Genomic DNA, 16,457 nt, shown 5'->3' on the forward strand with positions numbered 1-16,457 from the left:
CTGACTGTTTTACAAAGAAAATGTGCTCTGGGAAGTTTAATAATGCAACTGTAGGAAAGATACTTATTTTTTCATGGCATTTTGTAGGCAACACAGGTGTTTTATTCAGCTGGGGCTGAAAAGTAGGGACTACCCTTAAATCTTCATATAAATTCTGTTTATTGACTGAGAAATTGAACTTGTATCTTTCCAGTCAAACCCATCTCTTTAACCAGTATATAATCTTTGCCTATATACCATATATATATTTGTGAATAAGCCTATTGGCAAATAAGCCAACCCTTGAGTGTTTAACCACAATACCATAAATATTGCCATCCACAGGTAAGCCCACCTGCACTTTTATAGCATTCAAGGGTCTGTTTATCCATGGATGGGCATATCTACATGTATAAATGGGAAATATATGTTAAAAAAAGGATTATGGTATGTACTTGCAGATAAGTCCATCTGCGAATAAGCCAAACCCAATTTTTTAGGTCCATTTTGGCATCTAAAATTCTCAGCTTTTCTGTGATTGAATGTGGTAATACTAAATGCTTCAAAAGACAAAGAGGAATCAGTACTACTTAGTATGGGACTTATGGTATAATTGGCTAGAGGAAAGAGGAAAAAAACGAAACAGGATAGTAACAAAGAGAACAAGAAAGATCAAGAAACTACAAAACAAATACAAAACTGCAGAATCAATAAGGGGGGGAAATGCAAGATAGATTGTAGATGATATAAGAAATATGAGAGGATCAAATGTCCTATATACACTATAGACTATATAGTATGTACGAAATAAGAGGTATAAAATATGTATATAGATTTGGATATAGTTATATAAGATGTATATGTATTGATAAAGGAAACACAATGGATATGTAAAAGATGTAAAATGTGCTGCAAAGATGATATGATTGCATAAATAAAATAAAAAACTAAAAAAAAATGCTCCAAGGATGGGTTTGCTATTGGTTATATGAGTTGAGCACAAGAGCCAAAGTGAAAGTTAGAATATTTTGGATACGTGATATGACACCTGGAAAAATACGCCCTACTTCATTTAGTCCCCCAAATAAACCAAAATGAAAAAGGTCTTCTGTAGTCAGCCTAAGATTGAAAATCAGGCTTGTCAGATGCTACATCTTTTCTATCCTGCTCTACAGAGTGGTGAGTTGGTCTCTGACAGAAAGCCACTTGAAGAGACTAGAAGCATTTGAAATGTGGATTTACGGATGGCTGTTACATATAAGTTGGGTTGACAAAATCAGAAATGAGGTGATAAGCCACCTGGGAAAGCCAAGGGAAATCATCAAAACCATAAAAAAGCAAAAGTTAGAATATTTTGGACATGTGATGCGACACCCAGAAAGATACAGCATCCTTCACTTAATCCTCCAAGGAAAGATTGAAGGCAAACGAGGTCCAGGCAGAAGAAGAACATCATGGCTTCAAAATCTTAAGGGACTGGTTTGGACAAAACTCAGCAGCACTTTTTCGTGCGGCTGTTGATAACAATAGGATCACCAACATGATCGCCAATGCCCAATGATGGATATGGCACAAGAAGAAGAAGATATGAGTTGAGTTTGAGTATATGGGATAAATTTGCTATTGATATATTGGTACCTTTCTCCCACTTGATGTTCTTGTGACATGCTGGACTATTAAGTTTCATATTGAATTGCTGGGATGACCTATGAACCTTTGCTTTGTTGTCTCCCCCCCCTTTTTTTTTGGTTACATCCAAGGAAGGAGATGGTAGTGATGGGGATGTGGATGATGAGACTATGATGTCCCTCGATGAGAAGCTTTCATCCCTCTTTAGCGAGCAGAAGAAGCGCGTCCAAGCCAAGAAAGATGAGAAGGAAAAGTTGCGCAAGGAGAAAATCTTGCGTCGGGACTTCAAAATCAAGGTTAGAATCCAGGTTTTTGAGTTCATGACCTGTGGCTAGGATCAGCAATCATTTCAATTGTTGGCCACTCTTGCAAAATCTCTTGCGTGGCATACCACGTCCTCAAATACAAATAAGTGAAAATATTCAATTGCCAATATATAAATGGCCTAGAATATATATTAATATATTCTAGGCCATTAAATATAAATATATTAAATATATTAAATATATTTTTATTGTTTACATATAAATACATTGAATACAATGTAATTGTCCAGGTGTTCCACTTGCTTTGAAACAAAGGTAAAAACAAAATAATATATATACTATTATATACTATTTTGAACAGTGTTGTACACTAACCTCTGACCATCATATTCTAGTATATCAACTTATCTGTCATTCTAATACCTACATTCTATATCTACATACATAATGTTTCTCCATGTCTAACTAACCTGATTCTTTTGCATTCCCACTTCTACCTCATATTTCTAACCATTGATAGAAACTATCCCATGTAGCATAGTATTTTGTATCTCCGTTATCTTTTATTTTTAGCGTTAATCTGTTTTTGTTTTGTTTTGTTCTCTTACATTTGAGATCTTGTGCAGTCTTACAAGATGATGAAAATTTTGCCCTAGCTTGAACATTCTTCATTGTGCAATTTCAGTCACTGGATTATTTTAAAACATTGTTCCCCAAAAGCTCTCTAGAAATATTTAGGATTCTGTGTTGTCGGTTTCTGCCATGTAAGAAGCTCTGGGAATTATTTGAAAATCTACTTATATTGAGGGAGGCAAAGATAATGTTGACCAAAGAATGCCAAGGCCATTAACAGTTATTGTGTAATATAATGTTAAAGAGTAAATAACATCTTAGCCTTGGGAAAGTAAGCTAAGCATAAGAAAGAGACTTAAAATAACTATACCTTTGATTCTGCATGAAATAAGAGAGGAAAGAAAAAAGTTTCTGTTATTATATCCTGTAACAATAGAGTTCCAGTAGATTTGTGACATCTATTTCTTGACCTCCCTCCCATACTTTGAATGGCTCACAACTAAGGCCTTAACAGCTGCAGTATTTTCAATGTAAGAGAATTTTTGTAGCTCAGGGTAAACTGAGGAGTCCTTGGTGCTCTCTGAGCTTGGTTGTTTGCTTGCAGCCATTTCATAACCCAGCTAGGTAATATCAATACGAGTGAGTGTGGGATTTACTATCTGTTTTTACATAGTAGCTTTTTGTGGATTACGTAGCAATCAATAGACACATAGATAAACCACACTTGCACACTATGTAAAAGAGACAATAAAGAAACCTGGAAGGAAGCAAAACGACTAGAATATATCCTCCAGCAGCCAACATTGAGATAAACGGGGATCAGTCCTAGACAAACAATCAAGCAGAAAGCAAGACTGTAATCAAGGAACCACTAAGAAGGAAACTACTCTCCCACCAAATCTGTCAGGGGAAAGTTGCTGCGTATAAACAGTCAACAATCTGCACATTCACTGGGGATGTTACCTAGTTGTTTAATGTAACAACTACAAGCAAACAACCAAGCACAGCACCAATTATTCCACTGCAGCATTGTAGCTGCTCTTATCCTTCCTGTATCTGAAGCCCTGCAAGATATGTTCTTTTGTTTCCAGCCAACCTGGGTTGGGAATCTTGAAGTTCCAAAATATCTGGAGCAGAACTAGAACTAAAATAAGCGCTGCTAAACATTCCCAAACTGCTTTTTCAACCTGCATCTAGTGATTGGTTTACATCTGGTACTAGTTTGGGGTTTTGATGTGATGAGAGCTAGTCAAGCAGTTCTTCAGGACTCCGAAATATTGGAGAAGAATGAATTGAATAAAATTGTGAACACATTCATTCTAGAAACAGTTCTGAATTTGTAGGAATTATAAGACAACCCTTCCTCAGGCCCCTCCCGAAAGCAATAATATGCAAGTCTTTTTGGTTGAGTACAATTATTTTAAGGACTTGATCTATATATTTCTCAATTCCTGGCAACTTGAAGATATGTGGACTTCAATTCCCAGAATTCCTTTGCTGACTGGGGAATTCTGAGAGTTGAAGTCTAGATATCTTCAAGGTGCCAAGGTTGAGAAACAAGTGTTTTATAATTTCTAAAACATTAAAAAGCTACTGTGTTTTAATTAGGTTAAATTAGGGTTCCAAGTGACAGTATGGACAATTGCTCATAGCCCAGACCTTATCTCCAATAAAGTAGTCCTCATCTTATGACAATCATTGATCCCAAATTTTCCATTGCTAAGTACAATACAATACAATAGCAGAGTTGGAAGGGACCTTGGAGGTCTTCTAGTCCAACCCCCTGCCTAGGCAGGAAACCCTATACCGTTCCAGACAAATGGCTATCCAACATCTTCTTAAAGACTTCCAGTGTTTGGGCATTCACAACTTCTTGGAGGCAAGCTGTTTCACTGATTAATTGCTCTAACTGTCAGGAAATTTCTCCTCAGTTCTAAGTTGCTTCTCTCCTTGATTAGTTTCTACTCATTGATTCTTGTCCTGCCCTCATGTGCTTTGGAGAATAGCTTGACTCCCTCTTCTTTGTGGCAGCCCCTGAGATATTGGAACTCTGCTATCATGTCTTCCCTAGTCCTCCTTTTCATTAAACTAATCATACCCAGTTCTTGTAACCCTTCTTCATATGTTTTAGCCTCCAGTCCCCCTATCATCTTTGTTGTTCTTCTCTGCACTTTTTCTAGAGTCTCAACTCTAGAAATCTCTTACAGATTTTTGTACAGGAGTGTAAAGAGCCCACAACTGATTGATGATCTCATCAAAAAGATCCTATCTTCTTTCTGTCTGTTTTAGTCTCTAGGTTTTTGTATCTATATGTTGTCATTGTAAAGATAATTGCTTTAACACTTCAATTTTGGTGAGGCTGTCACTGAAATGTCCTTCTCCTTTATGATCTTGTGTGATAATTTCCTTTCTGTCTAACCTTTCAATCTTTTTTTTTTCTACTTCTCCAGCACACTGTCCATCTTTATCGGTTTTTGATCACAAAAACAAAACTCTCATTTTCACTTCTTAGCTGTCAGTTGGGCTATTTTAATTATGATTTCCAAGTATTACTATAAAACTGGAGAGGGGTAGTTAATTAGCAATTCTTTTTCCTGGCTAAACACCAAAAGAATAGTGTGGTGTGGTTTTTTATGTGTTAAAACTATTTAAAAATCACTGAATTATATGCTTTTTTTTTGTCTTAACTTCATAAATGTCTCCCATGGATTGGATGTTAATCAGCGAAGGAGTTCAACCATAGATTCCTTCTGCATAACTCTTTCCAGATTTTTGTTTTTTCCTGTAGTGGTCGGGTTGCTGTTAATGTGATACACATCTCTGTTTATTTTACATTCAGGTCCTGGATTTGGTTGAATTATTTCTGACGAAGCAAGCAGGGAATCCTCTTGTTTTCAATGTCATTGACCCCCTTCTTTCTGTGATTGAGCACAGTATGAGCTCAGACTCCAACAAGCAAGAACAAGATTATCTCCGGAAGACTGCTGATATTTTCACGTGAGTTTCAGAGAAGCATCTGTGTGTGTGTGTGTGTGTGTGTGTGTGTGTGTAGGTGAGGGGGAGAAAGAGAGAACTATACACATGCCAAGTTACCTGTGTTGACTTAGGGTATTTTTAATTATCTTGACCTGCACTCAAAGGGTGGGATTAATTTTTTTTAGCAACCGGTTTTCTGCCCGGTTGCTGGGTGGGCGTGGCCATGGCAGGCGTGGCCTACTTAGCCTCCTCCACCAGGAGGAGATGGTGGGGGTGTTTTCGTCCTCCCCAGGCTCTGGAGGCTTTCCTCGAGCCTCCGGGGTCTCCAGAGGCTGGAACCAGGCCCACTTCCGGAACTTCCGTAATGCTCGTTTTTCATTGTCCCCAGGCTCTGGAGGCGTTCTTTGAGCTTCTGGGAAGAAGAAAATGTCCTCCCCCCCCGCCCCCCCGGGCTCCGGAGCCCTCCAGAGGCTGGAAATGAGCCCATTTCTGGACTTCCAGAACTTCCATGAGGCCCATTTTTTACCCTCCCAAAGCCTCTGTGCATGCTCTGCACTTACCTGGCATCTTACCAGGATATAAACGGGCCACATGGAGACTCCTGGGAGGGGTGGGCGGGGCTAACCAGTCCTTGCAACTACCGCTTCAGCGAATCAGATGTAAAATCAGCATCCCGTTTGCCTGAACCAGCTGAATACCACCCCTGCTTGCACTTAATACAGTCCCCAATTCCCTGACATGGCCCACTATACCAGGCTATGCAAGCAGTAGGTGAGCCCGTTTGCGTACACAGCTGCGCTTGCACAACTGGCAGTGGCTCACGCTTACACATGAAGCTCCACTTGCACAGTCAGCGGTCATTCACCCTTGTGCGCGAAGATCCATTTGAGCAAGCGACAGGAGTGTGTGTCCGCTGATTATGCAAACTGAGCTGCATGTGCCCGCCCGGTGTGTGCACGGAGCAATCCCCTCTCTCACCACCGCCACCGTTGGTTCACAGAGGTGGAAAAGTTGGGAACCACTATTTTAGACTCCTGTTTCTCAATCTCAGTAACTTTAAGATGTGTGGATTTCAAGTTCAGAATTCCCCAACCAACATCTTAAATCTTTAAAAAAAATTATAACATTTTATTAGATTATAGAATAAAATGCAAAAGTAAATAGTAGGACACAGTGGAGAGGGGAGAGAAAAGTGAGGAGGGAAAGGGAAAAAAAAGGCATTGGCTCCCGACTCTCTCAGTTACAACCCTGATGTGGCCCTCAATGAAATCAAGTTTGACACCTGCTTTAGTGGATGATTAGCCTTAGGCTTTCTTAATTGTGGACATTTGGCTTAAAACCATGACTCTACTTCTTTCCATTTTCTCCCTGGCATTTTATCTATATCCGTAATGGCGAACCTATGGCATGCGTGCTAGAGGTGGCACGCAGCGGCCTCTCTGATGGCACATGAGCCGTCGCCCCAGTTCAGCTCTGCTGCGCCTGCGTTCGCGCCTCCCACTGGCCATATGGTCTCTGCTGCGCAGGGGCAGGGTGCGTAGCGCGTGCGGGGCCCCTGGGTGTGCATGTACAGGGGGCAGGGCCCATGCACGCATTGCATTTTGGGAGTTTTAGACATGCTTTAGGCACTCAGTTCGGGAAACGTTAGTCATCACTGATCTATATGTTATTGTTCCGGTTACATGGATTTTAATTATGACTTGCTTAGAGCCGTTGTGCTAGAAAGGCTGAGCACAACTGCGAGAATTAATGTTGTTTGTGGAATGTTCTTTTTTTGGTTTTTAGGAACAGCTTGTGTAGATCCAGGCAATACTGCAAAAATGTATCCTCTATCCAGGAGGAACTGCACACCTTGCTAGAAAGTTTGGTGAAGAGAAGCTGCAAGCAGAGTGACTCTTCAGTTGCCCTCTATTACTTCAGGTGAGTTCTCTGCACAGAGCATTGCACGCATGAAATGCCTTTTTACGTTCTGCTTGAGTACAAGGAGTCCTCGTCTTACGACAGTTCATTTAATGACCGTTCAAAGTTGCAACGGCACGGGGGAAAAAAAGACACAATGGTTTTTACGACCATTGTAGCATCTCCTTGGCCACGTGATCAAAATTCGGACACTTTGCAACTGGTTCATATTTATGACGGTTGCAGTGTCCCAAGGTCATGTAATCCCTTTTGGTGACTTTCTGACAAGCAAAGTCAATGGGGGAGACAGATTTGCTTAACAACCGGGTGACTAATATAACAACTAGAATAGAATCAGGGACGTGCAGTCAGGGGAGGCAGAGCCTCACCACTGTCATCATGAAAAGGAAAAAAAATGTAAAAGGAAAAAGGCAAGAACTGAGGTCAGGCTGAGCTAGTTGCTGCCAGAGTCACTGTGGATGACTCTGCTTAGTGCTTAACTGTTTAAAAAAAGCCTCTAAAAAAGCGCCCTCTACAGGAGGTGGCAGGAGAACGACGTGCCTCATCTAGTCTGACTTTTTATGATCACTCGAGCAGAGCTAAGCAAGGGTTAAAAGCCGAAAAATTCCTGCCTTAGATGAGGCACCTCGTTCTCCAGCCTCCTCCTGTAGAGGGTGCTTTTTTAGAGGCTTTTTTAAACAGTTAAGCAGAGTCATCCACGGTGACTCTGGCAGCAACTAGCCCAGCCTGACCTCAGCTCTTGCCTTTTTCCTTTTACATTTTTTTTCTTTTCATGATGGCAGGCAAGAGCTGAGTTGAAATCCTCTCTGAAACAGCTGGAAAAGGTACGTGTGAGTCAGAGGGAGGGGGAGGAATTCAAACTTCATCCTCCTGGTGCAAATTTGTGTGTGTGTGTGTGTTTGAGAGAGGGGGGACGGAGGGAGAGAGGGAGGAAGGAGGGGAAGGAAGAAGAAAAAGAAAAAAAGAAACTTATTTAGCAAAGGAGAAAAACAAATGCTGTCGCTTTAAATCGGAACTGAGCATGCTTGGCTGTGGAATTCTGGGAGTTGAAGTCCACAAGTCTAAAAAAATTGCTGCCTCACCAGCCATAAACCTCACTGCACGTCACTGAATAGAATAGAATAACAGAGTTGGAAGAGACCTTGGAGGTCTTCTAGTCCAACCTCCTGCTTAGGTATTACTATTGTGATGTGCTTCCCACATACCTTAGTTAACTGACTAATGAACTGTAGTGTAGTGATTCGTTTAACAGCTGAAAAGTGGTAAAACGGGGGAAAATTCATTTCATAAATGTTTCATTTAGCAACATAAAATTTTGATGAATTGTCATAAGTCAAGGGCTACCTGTACTGAAGGCTGTCTATATTTTTATCTTATCAATCCGTAGTCTGAACCTGTGAGTTTTTTAGTTAAGAAAAACAAGATATCTATTCTTTCTTTTAAATAATAGGAAAGGAAGTGGTCAATCCTTAATGATCATTTACCTATTTATTAAATTTACATGCCCGTCCCAATCTCATTATCCAAAGCCACTGAATCTTAAATGACTAAACAAGCAACATTTAGTCCTTGCATTGAAAATTTCATCAGAGACCTTTCTCTGGATTGTTATCTAAATCTGGAGGTGATTAAAAGGAGGCTCCTTTTCTTATTAATTGAATAACCTTCCCCTGAAGGCTCACATCACACTTTCCTCACTGCGGACTAAAAATAAATGTTTGCCTGTGCTTTACATTATATAAATAATACATTTGCATTCTCAGTGGAGAATTCTCTGATTAGCCCTTTGCTTGCTTTATTAATTGGGTTTCCTTTTAATTTTATGAAAGGTTTCTGTGAGCCACTCCAGGGACCTAATGTTACAGCACTTAGCAATAGCACTTAGACTTATAAACCGCTTCACAGTGCTTTACAGCTCTCTGTATGTGGCTTACAGAGTCAGCCTATCACCCCCAACAATCTGGGTCTTCATTTTACTGACCTCAGAAGGATGGAAGCAGTGGTGGGATTCATTTTTTTTTTACTACTGGTTCTGTGGGTGTGCTTTGTGGGTGTGGTTTGGTGGGTGTGGCAGGGGAAGGATACTATAAAATCTCCATTCCCTCCCCACTCCAGGGGAAGGATACTGTAAAATCTCCATTCCCTCCCCACTCCAGGGGAAGGATACTGTAAAATCTCCATTCTCTCCCCACTCCAGGGGAAGGTTACTGTAAAATCTCCATTCCCTCTCCATTCCAGGGGAAGGATACTGTAAAATCTCCATTCCCTCCCCACTCCAGGGGAAGGATAGTGTAAAATCTCCATTCCCTCCCCACTCCAGGGGAAGGTTACTGTAAAATCTCCATTCCCTCCTCACTCCAGGGGAAGGATATTGTAAAATCTTCATTCCCTCCCCACTCCAGGGGAAGGTTACTGTAAAATCTCCATTCCCTCTCCACTCCAGGGGAAGGATACTGTAAAATCTCCATTCCCTCCCCACTCCAGGGGAAGGATACTGTAAAATCTCCATTCCCTCCCCACTCCAGGGGAAGGTTACTGTAAAATCTCCATTCCCTCTCCACTCCAGGGGAAGGATACTGTAAAATCTCCATTCCCTCCCCACTCCAGGGGAAGGATACTGTAAAATCTCCATTCCCTCCCCACTCCAGGGGAAGGTTACTGTAAAATCTCCATTCCCTCTCCACTCCAGGGGAAGGATACTGTAAAATCTTCATTCCTCCCCCATTCCAGGGGAAGGTTACTGTAAAATCTCCATTCCCTCTTGATCAGCTGGGACTCTGGAGGCAGAGAATAGATGGGGGCAGAGCCAATCAGAAGTGGTATTTACCGGTTCTCTGAACTACTCAAAATTTCCACTACCGGTTCTCCAGAACTGATCACAACCTGCTGAATACCACCTCTGGATGGAAGGCTGAGTCAACCTTGAGACTGGTGAGATTTGAACGACTAAATTGCAGGCAGCTGGCAGGCAGTGGAAATAGCCTGCAGTACTAACCCCTTTGCCACCACAGCTCTTGCTGCGAATGCAGAAGTTTGGCTCTTGCGTATATGTAAATCCATACTGATTTCTGCTGCAGAGCGTTGTATATTTAACAGCCCTTTTCTTTGGCTGTTTCTTCATTCTGTTTTTAGTGGATCGTTGTATCTTTTCCGAGTATTGAGGGGAAATGCACCAGCTGATGAAATGGCTTCAGAAGATGCACAGACAAAAAAGAAAAAGAAAAATCCAGAGGATGGTGAAGGGTCACCTGGACAGGTAAGGGGTTGTTCCATTTCCCCTCTCTTGGGATGACAAACTCAGCTCTGTTCTGCCAATGTAGGTATTTTGGAGCTGTCATCAGAAAATGCTTCCCGCATCCTGATGCTCTTCCGAAGCCGGAACCTAATTAGGAAATGCACCATCAGAAATTTCCAATCCCAGCTGTACCTTGGCTGGATTTATGAGGAATCTGACACTGAACTAACAGAGGGATGACATTTTCTCCCTTGCTTGCTGAATAATACTATTATTATTTTTTAAGCTCTTAATGTGTTTCAAGTCTGTTGCTAGCTGCTGGTTTGCTGCTTCTGTAGATGACACTGTAAGCAAAACCATGGAGCATTAAATACTTTAAATAAGCAAGAAAATACAGGTAATTTTACAGGTATTCCCCAGGTTTTGTCCATCTGTCCCAGCATCCCCGCAGTCACACAATTGTGATCTGGATGGCTGGCAGCTTACTATATAAATTCACCCAGCAATCACATAGTCGACATTTGTGACCTTTCCTTCTGGCTTCCCCAGAAAGTCAATGGGGAAGCCAGCAGGAAAGGTTGCAGGTCTCCTCCACTCCATTCCACAGCTCCTCTGTACTTGCACTGTGTTGACCACTTGTGCACTCCAGCACATCTTCTCTGAGCCTTGTTGCACCACCCTTGCACACTCCTGTGCACTCTCCTCGTGTGTTGCTGCACCTTCTCCCCTCCATTTGTGTTCCTCCAAGCACCCTCCCTGAGCTTCCTCACACCTCTCCTCCACTCCTGTGCACCCACTCACTCCTTAACCCCACCAAGCAGCAACTACCTCATGCCTCACTGCCCTTGTCCTGCACTGTTGCGTTGCATTTACTTCCACCCAATATCAGTCATCTCAAGTCTTGCTGCACTTGTGCCGCCCTTGTCACTAGCACTCTGCTGCACAACCATCCTCATCTGGCAGCAGCTACTTATTTGATTGACTGACTGCTTTTTTTTTTTTGCAAACTGATTTTGGTTGTCAAAGGAAACTCAGACAGGAAGGAAGTTAGTAGGACTGCTTGTGTTCTGACCTAGGCTGCCCCAGCAGCACGAAGCCAAGTCCTCATCCTGATAAACCCCTTTTATTTAATTTACAGTGAATTCTCCTCCAGCAAAGTCCTGGCCCAGAGTCTTTCAAGATAGTTCACAATTACTGACCTTTATCAGGCTTGGAAAGTGGCCAGGCCGATATCTTTCAGACGCCACAATACTTGGCAAGAAGGCAGGAATGAACTAATTGTCTCCTGCAAACACCCCTCCCCTTTCGCTCCTCTTTTATTCACTATGGGAGGGGCCATTCAACATCTACCTGTGGCTTTATTCCCAAGTCGACCCTTGTTTCCTAGTTATTTCCTTCGTCTGGAAATTCTGTGCATGTGCACATTGGGAACAGGCTCCAGCTGTTCGTCTGCCTCACTGATATCTGCCTTTGAAGGCGGCTGATAACTGTCAGACAACCCTGGCCCCATCTCTGCCTCTGATGCAGAGCCCTCGTCAGAACCTTCCCCAGACTCCAGGACTGGCCCATGTTCAGTGGTGGGTTCCGGATCACATTCCAACCAGTATGGCTGGAACGGGCCCAGCGTCACCCACACGGACGTGCGCATTGTACCTGCATTGTACCTGCCTGCCACGCCTCCACAAGCCTCCAGCTGCTCGGTGGAGCATCGCGCAGGCACCATACGTGCCATGCACATGCGCGGAAGTGGCAAAGGCTTAAAGGACAGGTAAGGAGCTCCGGTGGGTGGGTGAGCCCTCTGGAGCACCGTACCAGAACGGTACCCAGTGTTCTGGGCAGGCTCCGGTACGCCCGTACCGGGGTTTACTGCCTGCAACTCACCACTGCCCATGTTCCTCCCCAACCTCCTCACTGTCCAGATCTGCTGCCAGCTCTGCTGGTTGCTGGCGGGCCACAACAGCTTGCAACTGTTGCAGTTCAGTTAAAGACGATGGTTGGTACTGTTGTTTAAGCGGCGCAGTCATGCTTTATGACTGCATGGCTTAGCAGCAGAAATTCCAGTACCAATTGCTGCTGTTAACCTGAGAGCTACCCATATGTGTGCTTGTGTGTTGTATATACATGTCTGGAGTAGAGCTGTGCAGGCGTTAAAATTGATTTGGAAGTGTTTTGGGTTTTGCTTGGCACATTGGTGTTATTTACCAAATCATTGATTTCAGGCTTCTGTGCAAACCTCCCAAAGTTGCCATCGATTTAAAAGTCTTATTCATTCAATGAGATGATTCATTAAAGCCGTGGCATTTCCCCCCCTCCCCCTCACCGACCCATGTGAGACCCAGTCTGCTTCTTTCTAACAATTTTTTGAAACCTGTGACTTCGATATGCATTCCCTGTTTTCACACCTTTAAAGGCAAGCCTACCTGTAAATCATAATTTTATATTTCCTGCTTTGTGTCACACCTTGCGCAGAGCTCTATTCTTAGGAACTGTTGAATTGCGGTAAAGATAGATGACTGGCAAAATGTTTCCTAATTCACTTTCTTACCATTCTAGCATATTGATCTTGGCAGTGTGGATCTGGAGCGGGTGACTACTGTATACAAGGAAGCTTTGAACTTGTTTCTGACAAAACGCAAGAGCCCGCTGAGTGGAGCCATGTTCCTTGACTTGTTTGAACGCCACCCGGTAGGTGAAATGCCTCGCTTTCCCATTTTCCACATCACTATTACAGGTTGTCTTCACTTAACGACCACAATCACATTTGGCAACTTCATCACTGAATTACATGTTCATTAAGTGAGACATCAGTGTGACTGCGATGCGATTAACAGAGTTGGAAGGGACTTTGTAGGTCATCTAGTCCAACCCCTAGCCCAAGCAGGAGACCCTACACCATTTCTGACAAACGGCAGTCCAGTCTCTTCTTAAAAGCTTCCAGTGATGATGCTCCCACAACTTCCGAAGGCAACTTCTGTTCCGTTGGTTGATTGTTCTCACTGTCAGAAAGTTCCTCCTTATTTCTAGGTTGAATCTCTCCTTGTTCAGTTTCCATCCATTATTCCTTTTCCAGTCTTCAGGTGCTTTGGAAAATAGCTTGACCCCCTCCCCTCTCTCTGTGGCAGCCCCTCAAATATTGGAACACTGCTATCATGTCTCCTGTGGTCCAGTGGTAGGTTTCAAAAATTGTTCGAACCTACTCTGTGGGTGTGGCCTCCTTTGTGGGAGTGGCTTGCTGCCCATGTGACCGGATGGGAGTGGCTTGCCGCCCATGTGACTGGATATGAAAATGCCGACGACACTTGTCAGAACCACCCTAAATTACCTCACACACAGCACTGGCATGCATAAGAATATGATGTAAACTTATTTTTTAAAAGGCATCTTTGGTTTGCGTTAAAACAACTTCAAGACACGCAATGTTCTGATTGCATCACAAACGCAGTAGCCATCCTTACCTTTCACAGAGGCACTGAGTTTTATAAATATGAGCATGATAGAGTAGAATAATCATATCCAAGGACCAGTGGTGGGTTTCAAAAAAAATTGGAACATCTTTTGTAGGTGTGGCCTGCTTTCCGGGTCCACTGGTGAAACCTCTTCTAACCGGTTCGGTAGATTTGACGAACCGGTTCTACTGAATAGGTGCGAACTGGTAGGAACCCACCTCTGCTGTGGTCCTTTTCTTCACTAGACTAGCTGTGCTCAGTTCCGGCAACCGTCCTTCATATGTTTTAGCCTCCAGTGCCCTAATCATCCTGGTTGCTCTTCTCTGCACTTTTTCTAGAGTCTCCACATCTTTTTTACATCGTGGCGACCAAAACTGGATGCAGTATTCTATAAGAACTTCATTTTCATTTCTGTTGTTCAGCAAATCACCTGCAGTCATTAAGCAGGACGTCATATCACCATGATTTGCACTCTTTTATTGCTGTCTTCTCCATTGCCAGAAGCCAACTGTGAAGCACATAGTTGGCAATTGTGCAACTGTAGGATGTCACTACGTTCCTAAATACCTTCTGGTTGTGAACCATCCAAATGTTGATCACCTGACCCTGGTCAATGCTGCATCAGTTGTAAGTGTGAGGACTGGCCATAAAAGTTAATTTTTCATTGCTATTCTAATTTCAAACAGTTGCTTAAAAAGGGCAGTTGTTAAATGAGGACTTCCTGTATTGACCTTGGTAAATGCATGTTTTTTTGTTGCCCATCAGGTGCAGGTGGGAAAGCATCCTCCCTCAAAGGAAAGGCATTTTTTGATATATTTTTTTTGACCAAAGAGGAATCTTCTATATCTCATTTAATCTTCTCCAGGATTGCAACTTTGAAGTGTAATGGGGCTTCAAAACCCTCTCCCCCCCACCAAATTCTCACATTGGGAATTTTGAGAGCTAATCACATGTTAACCTAGCACAGTGATGACTAATCTTTTCGTAGCTGCATGCCAAAAGTGCAATAATGCAATGCATGTGCGACCCACCCACTCCGCCCCATGCGAACCCCCTGCACTCTCCCTGCTCCCCACGCATGCGCACATGCCCCCACGCATGAACCAGCAACCCCCCCACACGTGTGGTAACCCCTTACACATGTGTGTGTGGCCCCCTGCACTCTCCACATGCACGCACATCTGCATGCCCCCCACCCACAGCGCACACACGGCAGGGACATAAAAACCAGCTGGCGCATGTGTAGTGGAGCTGAGCTGGGGTAACGGCTCATGGGCCTGCAGAGGGGGCTCTGCCATAGGTTCACCATCACGAACCTAGCATGTTGTGGGATGTGCTAATCATATCCCACATTCCCAGTTTTCAGAGCTGTAGCTAACAAATTTCAAGGGAGCCCATACAGGACAGAGTAATCCAGGGGTGGATAACTATGGCAACTTTATGACCTGAGGACTTCAACTCCCAGAATTCCTGAGCCTGCATGGCCAGCTCAGGAATTCTGGGAATTGAAGTCCATAAGTTGTAAAGTTACCATAGTTGTGCACCTCTGGACTTATCTATGATGGAGCTGATTTTTCTTGTAGGGTTCCTTCTGGAATTGTGGCACTTAGTGGCACATGGACATTGTGGCACAAATATCAGAGGTAAATACTGGACAATACCTATGATGTCAATAGAACCAGAGAAGAATAACCTTTTAATGCAGCATCCTGTTTCTCACAGGATATAATTAGGACATGAAAGAAACAGCCTTCTCCGGTGGTTTATTTGTTGTTGTTAGTTGCAAAGTTGTGTCCGACCCATTGCGACCCCATGGACAACGTTCCCCCAGGCCTTCCTGTCCTCTACCATCCTCTGGAGTCCATTTAAGCTCGCGCCGCCTGCTTCAGTGATTCCATCCAGCCACCTCCTTCTCTGTCGTCCCCTTCTTCTTTTGCCCTCAAGCTTTCCCAGTCAGAATTAGTATTCAGAGGCAATACCTCTGAACGTAGGGGGTGTATGTGCCATCCCACTTAATAATATTGATTGTTTCTGTTGCAAATTTGTCTAATCGGCTTTTAAAACCCCCTTCCACCTCATGTTGTGACAGCGAGTTCCACTAGTTACCTTCTTCCTTTTGTCTGATCGACACTCAGTTGAACTGAATGTGGGTGTTTTTAAGGGAGTTTTTTGTTGTCTATTTGCAGAGTATATTTCCAAATATGGCTCAGGCCTATTAATTGCCAGTCTTTTGTTTCTCTGACAGATGATGTGCAAGCAATTAATTGAGGTAGTTGTCAAGTCGATCACAGATGGGGCCCGGCAGCACCAGCAGGTAAGTGCAGATGCAAACCAATTGAGAAGAGAAAATGTCTTTTAGGCAGTGGGTGATCTAGTGGAGATTATACACTAGGCTTACACCTTTCATTAAACGATGATTTTGTTCCTTAGGCT

General features: G+C 43.1%; 1 protein-coding gene across 1 annotated transcript in view; it reads left to right on the forward strand.

Moving 5' to 3' along the window:
- Window positions 1-16,457, forward strand: part of MYBBP1A (MYB binding protein 1a) — a 91,497-nt gene that overhangs the window by 37,424 nt on the left and 37,616 nt on the right. The window contains exons 18-23 of the mRNA XM_087717220.1: window positions 1,740-1,904; window positions 5,287-5,444; window positions 7,209-7,343; window positions 10,476-10,599; window positions 13,132-13,263; window positions 16,270-16,338. Of these exons, the coding sequence (XP_087573346.1) occupies window positions 1,740-1,904; window positions 5,287-5,444; window positions 7,209-7,343; window positions 10,476-10,599; window positions 13,132-13,263; window positions 16,270-16,338 (783 nt within the window). The remainder of the gene's footprint in view (window positions 1-1,739; window positions 1,905-5,286; window positions 5,445-7,208; window positions 7,344-10,475; window positions 10,600-13,131; window positions 13,264-16,269; window positions 16,339-16,457) is intronic.

The sequence above is a fragment of the Thamnophis sirtalis genome, unplaced genomic scaffold, assembly GCF_051295495.1.
Source record: "Thamnophis sirtalis isolate CommonGarterSnake01/CBP01778 unplaced genomic scaffold, rThaSir2_p1.2 scaffold_6, whole genome shotgun sequence".
Lineage (NCBI taxonomy): Eukaryota > Metazoa > Chordata > Lepidosauria > Squamata > Natricidae > Thamnophis > Thamnophis sirtalis.